This window comes from Delphinapterus leucas, chromosome X, assembly GCF_059928025.1.
Source record: "Delphinapterus leucas isolate spDelLeu-1000000601 "Yukka" chromosome X, BTC_Dleu_Yukka2, whole genome shotgun sequence".
NCBI classification, from domain to species: Eukaryota; Metazoa; Chordata; class Mammalia; order Artiodactyla; family Monodontidae; genus Delphinapterus; species Delphinapterus leucas.
This window is the reverse complement of record NC_143150.1, coordinates 68836783-68850182: the sequence shown is the minus strand read 5'-3', so window position 1 is coordinate 68850182 and position 13400 is coordinate 68836783. Positions and strand designations below refer to the sequence as shown.

General features: G+C 39.5%; 1 protein-coding gene across 25 annotated transcripts in view; it reads right to left on the bottom strand.

Moving 5' to 3' along the window:
- LOC149744263 (uncharacterized) overlaps window positions 1-13400 on the bottom strand; it is a 61735-nt gene that overhangs the window by 41300 nt on the left and 7035 nt on the right. For 18 of the 25 annotated variants that reach the window (XR_016391330.1, XR_016391331.1, XR_016391334.1 and 15 more), the window contains exons 2-4: window positions 9864-10004; window positions 9274-9429; window positions 8735-8837 (exon numbers count right to left, since the gene is read on the bottom strand). Coding sequence is in view for 5 of the 25 variants with exons in the window: in XM_089904365.1 (XP_089760491.1) it covers window positions 9954-10004 (51 nt within the window). In the remaining 20 variants the exon portion in view is untranslated. The other 7 variants (XM_089904362.1, XM_089904363.1, XM_089904364.1 and 4 more) reach the window with 4 other exon arrangements.

The window sequence follows — 13400 nt, the reverse complement described above, 5'->3', positions numbered from 1 at the left end:
TTGGTGCCTTATAAAGTTGCTTAATCCACAGTAAGAAACAATTACATTAGAACAAAGATACACATACATACAAACATATAGCTGGAACAAAAATTTCACAAAGTACTTACCCTTTGCCAGATGGAGGCTAGTATCTTCTCATTTTTAAATATTCTATCTTCATCTGTTCTTTCCTAATCTATTCGAATCTATACCATTCCATTCAAAACTGCGACCTAGCTTTAAACACTACCCAAGGAAAACTGCCAACCCCAGGCCAAGCTGAACGGGTAGTACTACACACTCATGTTTCATACCACATGGGAAAAAGGTAACACTACAAACAAGTCAAAAATATAAAGAAGCAGAAGCTATGGGGTTATAAGAGCATTTATAAACACACTGCGTTCGGGACTTCCCTGGTGGTCCAGTGGGTAAGACTCCGTGCTCCCAATGCAGGGGGCCCGGGTTCAATCCCTGGTTGGGGAACTAGATCCCACATGCATGCCGCAACTAAGAAGCCCACATGCTGCAACGAAGATCCCGCATGCCGCAACTAACACCCAGGGCAGCCAAAATAAACAAATAAATAAATATTTTAAAAAATAAAATAAACACACTGTGTTGGCCTGCAGCATTTAAACAAATTTAAGCTAACAGCTCAAACTCAGGCTCCTTGCAGAGAGCTGGAAATCCTGTCAATGTTGGGCAGCATTTTTACTGGGCAACAATCAACAGGAGCCAAGGAGTAATAGCCTTCTCCTTTGGATGAAAGGTTCATGTTCCACTGGACCACAAACCTAAACACTCCCTCTTAGAAGCATCAACTGCTCTTTACCATTGCATTTGAAATCTTTATTTTATTTTAAGAGAATTCTCTTTTCCAATGTCTGTATCAAAAGTAGAGCAACAAAAGAAAAGCCAAAAAAGCAAAACAAAAACAAAGCAGTGTTTCAAGAAATAAATAAGAAAATAAGTATCAGAACCATCTTACACATTTACCCCATCTGGACCCTGCATGCATCTGCAGTTGCAACCCCTGAAATAAAGGATGGAGAAGCCAGTTGTTAATGGATGCATTGGAAGCTAGAAGAAACGAAGCAAAGTAAAAGAAACAGAGACTAAGTATAATAATCATATTAACTGCAGAACACAAAAGTAAAGACCCACAAACATATTTCCAAATAAAGTCGCGTTCTCAGGTACCCGGGGTTAGGATTTTATCTTTTGGGAGACACCCAGGGTGGCTTCTACGATGTCGTCGTAATGAATGACTAAAGTGGAGTCTGGTGAGAGCGGAGAGCTGTTGACGATTTTTCAAGTGAGAGGGAAACACGAGAAAAAAAAGACTGAACCCTCTTTGTTCTAGGATTTAAGAGATATTCAGAGTAAGGAATAGTATTCTTAGGCATAAGGAAACATCCATCAATTACAGTATGAGAGCTATTATATGTGTTCATAGAATTCCATATCTACCCAGAAGTATTGTAGATCGTAGATTTTTTATCAACTTGCACAAAATCTTAAAAAAAAAAACGACCCACAAACTGCTGCTGTTGGTATATAAATATCTAACTAAACTGGGATAAGTCAGGCCTAGTACATTTGTATTCTCAGGAATTAGAATTGGGCTATCAAAAGTAGTAATCATAGTTAGCAAAGTGAACTGAAGCTGAAAGGATAGACAGCAAGCCAACACAATGCAGAGAGGTGAGGCCACGAGGGCCACAAACAAGCAAAACTTATGATAAAGGTGAAGCCCTCAGAACACTGTCAATCATCTATACTCCAATTTAAAAAATAAATAAAGTATACAATTCAGTGGGGGGAAAAAAAGGTGAAGCCCTAAGTAAGCAGAACCTATGAATAAGCTAAAAATATGAGGCAGAGAAAAAAACTAAAACAAAGTGAATATGTAAGCCAATAGGCAATGGGAGAAATAAGACACAAAACTTAAGAAGACAGAGTAACTCAGTTACATAAATGGCACAATCCTAACATGAAGATCTGCAAACTCCTGCTGCTGAGTTTCCCAAAGCTTCTTTGGACCCAGATCCCATCCCTAATGGGCATAACCATATTAAGGTCCCCCTATAATTGGCATTTCATGTGATCCCAGTCACCATTATTTCCCCACAAGTCACCAGCCAATAACCTGTCATTAGCTCACTGGTGAATTTGTGTCTAGCAATCAGAAGTACCTAACCAATAGTAAGAAGCAGAATAGCCCCTCAAGAGGAATGCAATTTAGGGAATTGGCTATGATCTTCCAGAAAATCCCTTGTTTTAAAGATGCTGTGCAAACCAGCTTGTGACATGGAATTTACATTTTATACCCACTTTAGAAGGTGAGACTTTGAGAGACTTGCTAGATGCTGCAAATAAGCAGTGTTAGGCAGCTAAACCAGAGAGAATAAAGTAGACATGTCATAGTGTCACCCATGCCCAAAATTCTTCTAAAGGAAACTGTACTGCAAACAAGTCTAGCCAAGAAAGCATTCTTGTGACCAAGAATCCCTCCTCTGAATCCATGGCTATTCAGATCAAGGGGAAGTAAGGATCAGATCCAAGGACAGATATCCACAAGCCGGTCAACAGCCTATGACTTGCTGTGACATGAAAGCTGTCCCCAAACAAGGATGAGGTAAGAAAATTAGATTCAACTTACAACTGAGGAAAAAGAGGGACAAAACCTCTGCAGCTGAAATGAATGGATATGCGATGAAAGAACATACCACAGCCTATGTAAGAATCATGAAGGATTTAAGTAATATCAACTGTAAGCACAGAAATCAGAAGCTAAAAATAAGCAAAAACTCCATTAGCAATAGAATAAAGAACAGAGGATAAGGAAACCAAACAGCAGCAGGACTCAAGGATATAGAGAAAGTAGGGTCGTGTAGTCATTTGTGAAACTGTCGCTTCCAAAGATGGTTAGCTATGGCATCTTTCGGATGTCCCATGACTGGGATGCCTTCTAGTTTTAGAGCAATTAAATGACTCTGGATATACCTATGATAGATGAGTTGTGTTAGTCTAAAGTACTTTGGGATTATAAAAAGGGAAAGAAAAACATTTCCACATAGCAATCAATAGGGGGAAATGTCCTAGACCTGCCAAATAACAACTGCTACCTCCACAGTCTCAGGAAACTTAACCCACAGGCAATCAGAGTCTCAATTTAATGACAACTGGGCAGCATGGAGAACAAGAGTGGAAAAAGATAGTTTGCAGAGAGAAAGATGAGGTAGAATGGAGGCCACGCCTTCAGAGGCTGCACAAGCTCAAGTTATGAATGAGAAAAACATAAAAACATAAGTATTCAGTAGCTAGGAGGTAGAGGAAGACAGAGTATGAGGAAACCAGTTGGAAGTAGAAGCAAGATGACATGCAGAAAACCAGAGAAATAAACTGAATCACATTAATAATGCCACAGTGGAGTCAAGTTCTGTAAACTTCTTAAACTGATCCAAATGAGCCCATTTCTTGCAATAAAATTTGGATTGCAAGGAATAGACCCTGAAAAGCAATGTAATAAATATGGAATTGTTTATATTGAAGCAGCAAGGTAGACAGCCAAGCAAATCACTTTTACATCCCAGAACATAATATTAATGACATACAAAGCACCCAGTCTGGCTACCACCTGTGCTCTCAGAAACTCAGAATTGTGAAATATGTACAGAAACAGGTAATCAGTAGCAGAGACTGGAGGTGAAAAAGTGCTCTAAGAGGTTATGAGGGGAGATGAGAGGCATGAACATGAGGAAGTCCACCATGACTAAGTAGAAACTATGAGAGCAAAAGTTATAAAGCAAAATATCACAGAGCAGATGTTGGCAAACCACAGCCCACAGGCCAAGTCCAGCACCATCTTTTTTTTTTAAATAAATATGGTTTTGTTGGAACACAGCCACATTTGTCTGTTTATGTACTGCCTCTGGCTGCTTTCATGCCACAGTGGCAAAAACCATATGGTCCACAAAGCCTAAAATATTTACTATCAGGCCCTTTACAGAAAAAGTTTGCCAACCCATCATAGAGGACAGAATAGGCCAGTGGAAGCAAAACTGAGAAGCCACACAAAAGAAACAGGGGCAGACAGAATATTTAAGTCATGTTATAAAAGCAGAAAACTGGAGAAAAAATTCTAAAACTCCTTCTGCTGAGATCCCCACTAGTACCCTATCACCCCCTGAACCCTGAATGTGCTGGACATTCAGAAAAATTAGTTATATACCACACAAAGAGAGGATCCCCAAAGGAAAAAGATTTATATTTAAAAGTAAATAAATAAAGCATGAACTATATGAAACTATAAAGTGAAGATAAACTATATTTATCTTCACTGTGAAATGCAAGGGAAGAATAAACCATAAATAAAAAAGATATTTGAGCTACATAAAAATGAACTTCTGGGCTTCCCTGGTGGCGCAGTGGTTGAGAGTCTGCCTGCCGAGGCAGGGGACGCGGGTTAGTGCCCCGGTCCGGGAAGATCCCACATGCCGCGGACCAGCTGGGCCCGTGAGCCATGGCCGCTGAGCCTACACATCCAGAGCCTGTGCTCCGCAACGGGAGAGGCCACAGCAGTGAGAGGCCTGCGTACCGCAAAAAAAAAAAAAAAAAAAAAAAAAAAAATGAACTTCTATGTCAAATTGAGGGAAACATCTGTGACATATATGGTAGATCAAAAATCAGTGTGAAAAAGAAACTTAAAAATAAGACCCAAGAAAGATTTTTAACTGTTCCATCTCATTAGGAATCAAATAAATTAAAACATCAAGGGAGACCACTTTTCACCTTTGCAACTGGCAGATTTTTTAAAACCACAATGTAGTATATTACTGAGGATATGAAAAAACAGGCATTCTCATACACTAGATGGAATTGTACATTTAATTCAACCTTAGGAAACAAACATGGAGATGTGCAAAAACTTATTTACAGGGATGTTCACATTAAGCATTATTTACACAAACTTAGAAGGGCAGCAATTGAACGAGGGCCCAAATATCAGATACAAATTATTTTTTATATTATAATGCCAATTAAAACAGATGTTTAATTTTTTACTATTAATTTTTTTTTTATTAAACATGTTTCAGATGGCATGGGACAGTTTGAGATCTGCTGAATTTAAAAGCTCAGGCAACAAGGTTTCATTAATGACCCTAACGTCAACAACTGACAAAGACTGTCACTCCAACCAAAAATTCACTTTTGAACACAGAAACAAGGTAGTAAAAAAATAAAATAGAAAATAAAATTTTAAAATAGCGAATTTAGCAGACCTAATTCAATACTCTTGAAAACTAAGAAATTTTCTTCTGGAAATACAAGGTAGGTTCATTATAAGGAAAGCTATTAAATATAACAAATACAACAAAAAGGGCAAATAAAAAGACTTACTTCCATGTTCAACACTTACTAGACTGAGATCCCTGTTACTTTGTTCAGATCACATTTTGAGACATCAATGGAAGGATTAATTCCTCCTAATCCTGAAAGCCATTTAGGGTTTGATATAGCAAATTACCAAAACCACAGCCCCCTACATTGACTGCTAGGAGAGTGATTATATCCAAAGTAACCTCTGTATCAGATTCACTTTTGGACCTACATAGGGTAGAAGACATGCTGGTGAAGAAGGTAAACACTAGAGCTGATAAGGTAAGAATAAGAACAAATAACAGACATAAAGACAAAGTCACTTCTAAGCCATCCAAAGAAAAGACCTGTGGCAAGGAAGAAGATCCTCTAAGGGATGATAATAATGTGGCCCATGAGGATTCTATCACTCTACCAAGAACTCAGGCCAATATCTAGGTGACTATTAAGTCATGCACATAATACACAGATCATGAGACACTTTCCAGTGCTAATTCAAGTAGAGCTGTGTTACTGTCATTGTATTACAAGTATTTTGAATAAAGATCACCCTGAATATTTGCTTTAACGTATCACCTCAAGTCTTATTTTAAAGTCTTCGTGTATATACAGTATAGAACAAGGATAGCATGCTATGGCCCATGGGCTGAATCCGGGCTGTCACCTGTTTTTGTAAATGAAGTTTTATTGGATCACAGTCCTGCCCACTTGTTTCCATACTGTCTATGGCTGCTTTCATGCTACAGGGAGGGAAAAGATGTATGAAAAATTAGGATAAACTCATAATTAGGAAACATGAGTAGTACTTCATTGATACTTGAGAATGGCTAAAATTTAAGTCATCCCTGAAAAGAAAAAAGAAAAAATAAGGGAACCATATAGGATAAACGAATAGCTACAGTGAGGCATATAAAACATAGTTCTTTCTGTATACATAGCAAATTTGTGAATGTGCTTTCTTGGTGAGCTTAATTTGAGTGGGAAGAAATTCAGAGGCAAACTGACTACTATAAGATTCCATACTTTCTAGGATCAGCTGTAAATCTAAGCCCCACAGAAAAGAAAATGGGTTGGGAGGGGAACATCTGTAGTCATAGTACATTTAACCTATGCCAGTAGTTTGCAAACTTTCTGTGAAGGGCCAGATGGTAATGCTTCAGTCTCTGTGGATCATATGGTCTCCGTTGCAACTACTCAACTCTACTGTAGTGTGAAAAGCAGCCATGGACAATAGTGAATGAGCATGACTGTATTCCAACTAAACTTTATTTACAAAAACGGGCAGCTGGCATGTGGGCCATAGCTTACCAAGCCCTATAGTTTATGTTAACTATCTGGACACTGTCACCTTACCAGCAATAAAATTTATGAAAGTATTAATTGTTAGGTATTCTTGTTGTTTTCCACTTGATATGAACAGAAAATAATTTTATCAGCATTGTCTGCTAAGGGAAGGCAATGTTTATGTGGAATTCGCGCTTGGACATGCTGATCTACACAGCAGGCTGCTCCAACCCCTGATACACCTACACCTGAGTTAACATTCTGCAAGCGATGGGATTTTCAGTTGTAACTCTGACTTTAGTGATTCCTCTTTGTTTGTGTAAAAGGAAGTATAACCTCATAGAAACTATACAACATAAACATCATGCTGGAGGATGGGGGTAATAATAAAAGGTGAGAAGACAATAAGAAATAGTGAATGGTGGTGTGGGAAAGAAATAAATGCTAATCCATCCAAAGTGGTCATCTCTAAAAGTTAGAGGGGCCTACACAACCCTTGCACCATCTCTCTTGTGCATCTGTATCTCCCTTCAAGAATGAACCACTCACATGTGCCCCTATATCCCAGAAGACGACAGTGATGAAGAGCCCACAAGGAGTCAGGAAGTCCCAACAACTAAGAACGTGCTCAAAACATTCTAGTGCTTCAAGTAAGGTAGCTGAGATATTTGGAGTGTGACTCACACAACTCCACCACTGGCTCCCTGTGTTACATGGGTGAGAACACTTCTCTGATCCTCAGTTTTATTATCTGTAAAGGAGGAACAAATCCTACTTCCCAGAGGTAATGTTAATTTAAAATGAGATAGCAAATAGGTGTAAAGCACTCACCTAGAACATAAAAGCCACTTATAATTAATAAGCACTATTATTAATATTATATGACTTTAGAAAGGAAATTTTCAAATGTTGTATGTGGGTGCTAGATGACTAGCCTAAAGAGAAAAGAAAAAGAAAAAACAACAGACCTGCTGTCACAAAAGGAAAGGAGGATGGATAACAAGGCTAGGGAAGTCCTAGGGCAAGAAATGGCATTCAGACAGCAAAAGCCAAATTTATACATCCCACTTTGGCCCAGATAGAGAAAGTGACAGAAGACTTTTTTAACTGCATGCTAACATTCATATCCTTATACATGAACAATGTCATTTTAAAATAAGTTCTGGCGAAGGATACAGAATGCAGGGACTCTCTTTGTATCAACGACTATTCCAGACTTCTCTGTAGGGAAAAGACCATGTTTCTATCATTCAGGTTCCCAGTGCAGGCTAATCTACCTAATTCTGCCAGCAGGAATTATCCAAACACACCAGAAACTATACCAAGAACATTATGTTATGAAGGCACCATCTCAAGACCATCCTTATGAGAAAAGGCGACTTTTATTGCTTCCATAAAAAATGGCAGATACCAAGGAATGATATGGCCCTCGGGTATTAACTCTGGATGGAGGAGCTACTAGCTTAAGATAGGGGTGGCTTCTGCAGAGATCTCCCAAGAATGGCCATTTTATAGATGCTGTCCAGTTTAATTATGAACCATTTCATTATTCCTTAAAGCCTATTAGGGGGCTGATCCCTGAGGAGCCAAAAATGAATGCTGGTCCAATTGGTTTAAATGGAGTGCACAACAAGATGCTGCTGCCTCTGAAATTACTAATCCAAAGTGCCATATACTTGGCGACTGCTGAAACAACAAGCTTCTGCTAATGAGCTGGCTTTTGACAAGATGTATGTAGCTCCATAGTCTGATAAAGAAAAACTCTCAACAAGTCTGGTTTGAAAGATTAGACTCTCCCCTAAGGGGAGTGTAATCAGTGTCATGTTGACATTATGGCATGCAGCTTATGCCACCGAGTTTACTTGGGAACCATTTCAGTTCTCGTGACCCTCTGCAGGGGTGTTCTCAGACTGGGTAAGCATATAATCCACCCCAATTGTTTTGAGAAGGATATATCAAAGAATAAACTGCAGGCTTTAAAAGTACTGGCCCCTGGAAATGACATTTCTAAGAGCCTCCCTGACAGGAGTCAAGGCAATGTCAGTCTTTCCTCCCCCCCTACTTACCTTAATCACTGTGTTACCTTAATCACTGAGAAGACCCCCTCTTCTGCTGCACATGCACTCACATGGAAAATCTGGTAGACTCTCTAAAACACTTTTCAAAGATATCCTTCAAAATTCAGCCTAGTGAGGGGTTACAAAAAGGAAAAAGATTGCTTTCATTATCTATGACCTTCCCATACTCAGCTTGTCAGCCTCCACTGCACTGATAGACAGTGGAATGTATGAAAAGGGAGAATGGGAAGGGGGGAGAAAAACACACAGTATTGCTTAGTCCAACCCAACCATTTTTTAATGCCATTTTCACACCAAAATGGAGAAACTTCTGATATAACATTTATGATATAAATTTACTTATTTATTGGTTATTTATTCTTTTGTCTAGTCTCATAGGAATGAAAGTCCATGATGGCAGGACTTTGTTAATATCTAGAACAGTCTCTGGCACTTAGTAAGCACCTAATAACTGTCTGTTGAAGGAAGGGGGGAAGTGCCACGTCACAACCATCTCTTCTCTACCACCAACTGGGGAACCCCACCGAAACCACCACCAACTTACCAAGACTTCCTAACGGCTTCACAAGGACATCCAGGGCAATGATGCTTCATTCTGGCTTGCTGGTGAACCCACTGGGCAGGAAGCCTCAGGATAAGTGACAGGTAGGTCTTAGTGTTGCTCTTGACCCAATGACAAGGTTTCAGGCTGCCCAGGAATCTGCATTTTTAACAAGCATCCCAGGTGATTTTATGCATAATAAAAAAAAATCACACCATGGACATTTCCTTCATCAGAGGAGCACAATCTCAGAGGCTATTATAAATATCTTTCACAGTATGGAATAAAAATGTTTCTGTCTCACATGGCCTCCTTGGACTTAGATGGAATCTAGAGGAAGCACTGGGTGGAAGACACAGTATTGGGCTTGGATTCAAATCCATTTTCTATACCAACTAGCTATGATCTTGGGCAAGATATCATCTGCAGAAATGGGAGAATGGGAAAAGAAGAGGTTAGGCTCAGTACTCTCTAGTGTACTCTGAATATTTTAAGACCTTTTTTCATATCATAATGGGAAAGGCCTAGTAAGACTACCTTTCCTGGCCCTTCCCACTAACTGGGCAAGCCCACCAGAGCCACTGACCACTTACTAAGACTTCACAATGGTTTGATAACCATGTGCAGGATGCTGATTTGAGTCTCTTCCAATTCTCTAGTAACCTCACTGGGCCAGGCAGGGCTCAATATACCTCTTCACCAGTGGCATGGTTTCTGATCGAGTTTGGTGTCACCTGTAGGGTAGGGAGAAGGAAGAAGAAACAAATGTAAGAACAGTCAAGGTATGAGATCTAGCTTTAGTTTTACTTTACCATAGTCAAGTCATCCAGTCCACACCATGGACCTCAGATTACACTCTTGCTAAGCACTGTTATTAGCATCACAATTATCTTTATCTGGCAAAGACTGTTGCAACGCAAACAATTATTATTTAATAAGGATTCTTGCCTCCATTTTAAATGAGGTAACTTGGGTACAGAGGCACCAAGTAACTATACCAAAGTGTTAGAACTCAGATCTGAACTAATGCTGATCCTCCTAGCTACCTACCCTCTTTAGACCTCAATCAATATCCTATCTTTGAATGGAGGTAAACTTGGTATCTTAGGGGCCCTTCTATGCCTGGCAATTATGACCCTTTATTCCATACTCCTGACTAAAAGGCCCCCCTAAAAGTGAACTAAATCTCCATCTACTCATCATATGGCATTTAGTTCACACTGATGAGGAAAGGTAACAAAACCCTGGGCTCTGGACCAAGGCCTGTCATTTACAATCTCAACTCCCACCAGGACTCACTTTTCCCATACCTGAAAAGTAATAGAACATATCTTGTCCCTTATCAGCTGTGTGGGTTACCAAAAGGATCACAAGGAGCTAGGTAGGCCCGTGGCTAGTCCCCTACCTCCAAAACTCAACCATGAGGAATGGGGCTCTGAAACCTAAGACCCACACAGGACAAGCCAAAGACCCCCAAATTGTCCTTTCTTCCCTAAGGAAGCAGCCTTCTGCCTCTAAGTTTCCCAGTCCCTAGCTGTTTAGCATGAAAAGCAACCCAGAAATCTAGCAATTCAGTGATGGCCCAAAGCCCAGGCTATTAATTATTATCATTAGATGCTGGCAGCACCAACTAGTGCAACTAGGTTTCCTGCTATTGCAGTGAGATGCAGGCAGCCCTCAAACCCCAGGAAAACCCAAGGAGCAGTTTCTCAGGGCTCATTTTTAACTGTTTCACCCACAGTGAAATATAATAGTGTCTTATAATCTACTAGTGATCATGAGACCCAGGAGAAAGCTCTCCCACCATAGGTGGGGAAGATTCATAATGCCAAGTGGTATGTGTTGGGGGCGGGGTGGGGGAGGTGAGGAGGCAGCCTTGATGGGTTTGAGCCTTCTCTTTATTGGATAAAGTAAAGCAGCCGTTACTAGAGCAAGATCTGCACACCCATAAGCAGCTGCTGCCACCAGCAATTATTTAGCTTATGAAAGCCCAGAGGGACATGGGTAGGAAAGGAATGTGTACAGGGTCTAATTGGGAAATAAACAATAAGTGTAAAGCCTGATGCGTGAAATGCCTGCACTAAGGAGCCAAGAACAGTTAGTAGTTAAGCTAGTGCCTTTCTCTAAAGACAGAGATCTTATTTCCACCATGCCCTACTCCCACCCGGCCCAGCTCTTTTCCAAACTAAACTGCTCCAGTTTCCAGCCCCCTCAACCAACCCATTTATTCCACTTCTGTTCAGGTCAGCATATTTCAAAATGGAAACCGTTTCAATGTTTGTCTTAACTTTCAAAGTCATAAACACACGCTGTGAAAAAAAATTCCAGAAATACATTAAGAATACATAGAAAGTAAAAATCACAAAATCCCAGAAAGTTTAACACTTGGGGTATATGCTTCCAATTACTTTTATGTATGTGTACAAACATTAATTTTTATTTAACAAAAATTAGATGAAACCATAGCCTTTCAATTAATATACTGGGTACATCTTTCCAAGCCATATACTCATCTACAAGACTATTTTCATTTTTAATGCAATATTTATTCTGCCCACTAATATATATTGCCAAATTGCTCCTACAAAGGATTACACTAAAATTGGACATATCCCACCAACACTAGTATAACATTTTTTAATCTTTGCCCATGTGATAGGTGTTAAATGTAATATTGCATTTTTTATGAATACAGGCATTTTTTACTAGGAGAATTACAAAGATGAGTAAGATATGGCCTCTGCCCTTGAACTTAAATGAAGGGAGATAGACACAAACAGGTAACATGTACCATTATCATATTCATGATAAAGATAAATAAGATTTCAGTTCATGGTGCTTCCTTTGACTCTACAGCTATTGCTAACAGAAAAGGGCCAAAAGAATATTAGACAGTAGTCCAAATTAAAAATCCATTTACTAAAATTCCAAGGAGTTGTGTTAATGCTGACTATCACATCAGTAGCACTTCGATATCACTTTGTTGTTTCTCCTTCATCAATTCTTAAAGGAAAGAAAAAGCAGAAGCAGCTGAGAAAACCAGCTGCCCCCCACCCCCCAAAGCCAGTGAAGTGAATGAGGTGCAGGGCAGTATATTATTGGAAGGATTTACTGACACTGGATCTGGACTTCCATTTTTCCTTCGCCTATTATTTCCAGTAAACAACAGTGAGCTGCAGCCATTTTCTTTCAGAAGCAAAATGTCTTCTCTCCCTAGGACTCTTATTCCCAGGAAGATCTGCTTGTACGTAGTTAGGCTGCAGTTTCCATACCATCTTGGAAAATACAGATAAGAATCAAAAGAGATTATTTTTCTGTACCATAATGGGTCAGATACAGATGAAATCAAAATGAATGACAACACAAGTACTTTAAAAACCCACCCAACAAAGATGGACGAATATGCAATAAAGCAGATACAGCAAAATGTTAATTGTACCATCTAGGGGGTGAGTATATGGGTTTTCACTGTACAATTCTTTCAATTTTTCTGTATGAAAATTTTCATAATAAAGTCCTGGGAAAAATCCAGCAAGCAGCTTGAAAATAACACTGTAAGGCCTTTCCCTCCATTTTACTCCTAGAATGAGACTATCTGATATTCTCTCCCTTTTGCTTTTTTAGATCTACATTTCTTGCATCAGACTTGGAGCTCTCCAACTTTTTAATGAAGTGAAATGAATGACAATATACTCACAGACAGGTTACCAAGACAACATGCGGTGGGTTAGAGAGGGTTGAGGGAAGGGCCCTAAGCTCTTGGAAGCGCAAGCTTACTACCTGTATAAGTCTGAATAAGTGAATGTTTCAGAAATCCCATTTCTCAGTTTAAAAATTAGCATTCAGACCCTCTAAACATTTGCCTCAGCCTACTTTTCTGCTTTATCTCATATTAATTCCTTATTTCCCATATTTTCATTGCAAAGAGCTGTGTAGGAAGGAGGGGGGCAAGGCATAAGGTACCAAAGCATGAAATGTCCATATGCTTCAAGTTAGGATATAACAAAAGGAATTTTAATTTCTAGGGTTGAAGCTCGAAACTTGATGCTGAAGGACACCGTATAACTGACTGACTGCAGGACCCTGGGGGAGGCCTTATAATCAGTCTCCTAGTTTGAAGTGTGTCCTGG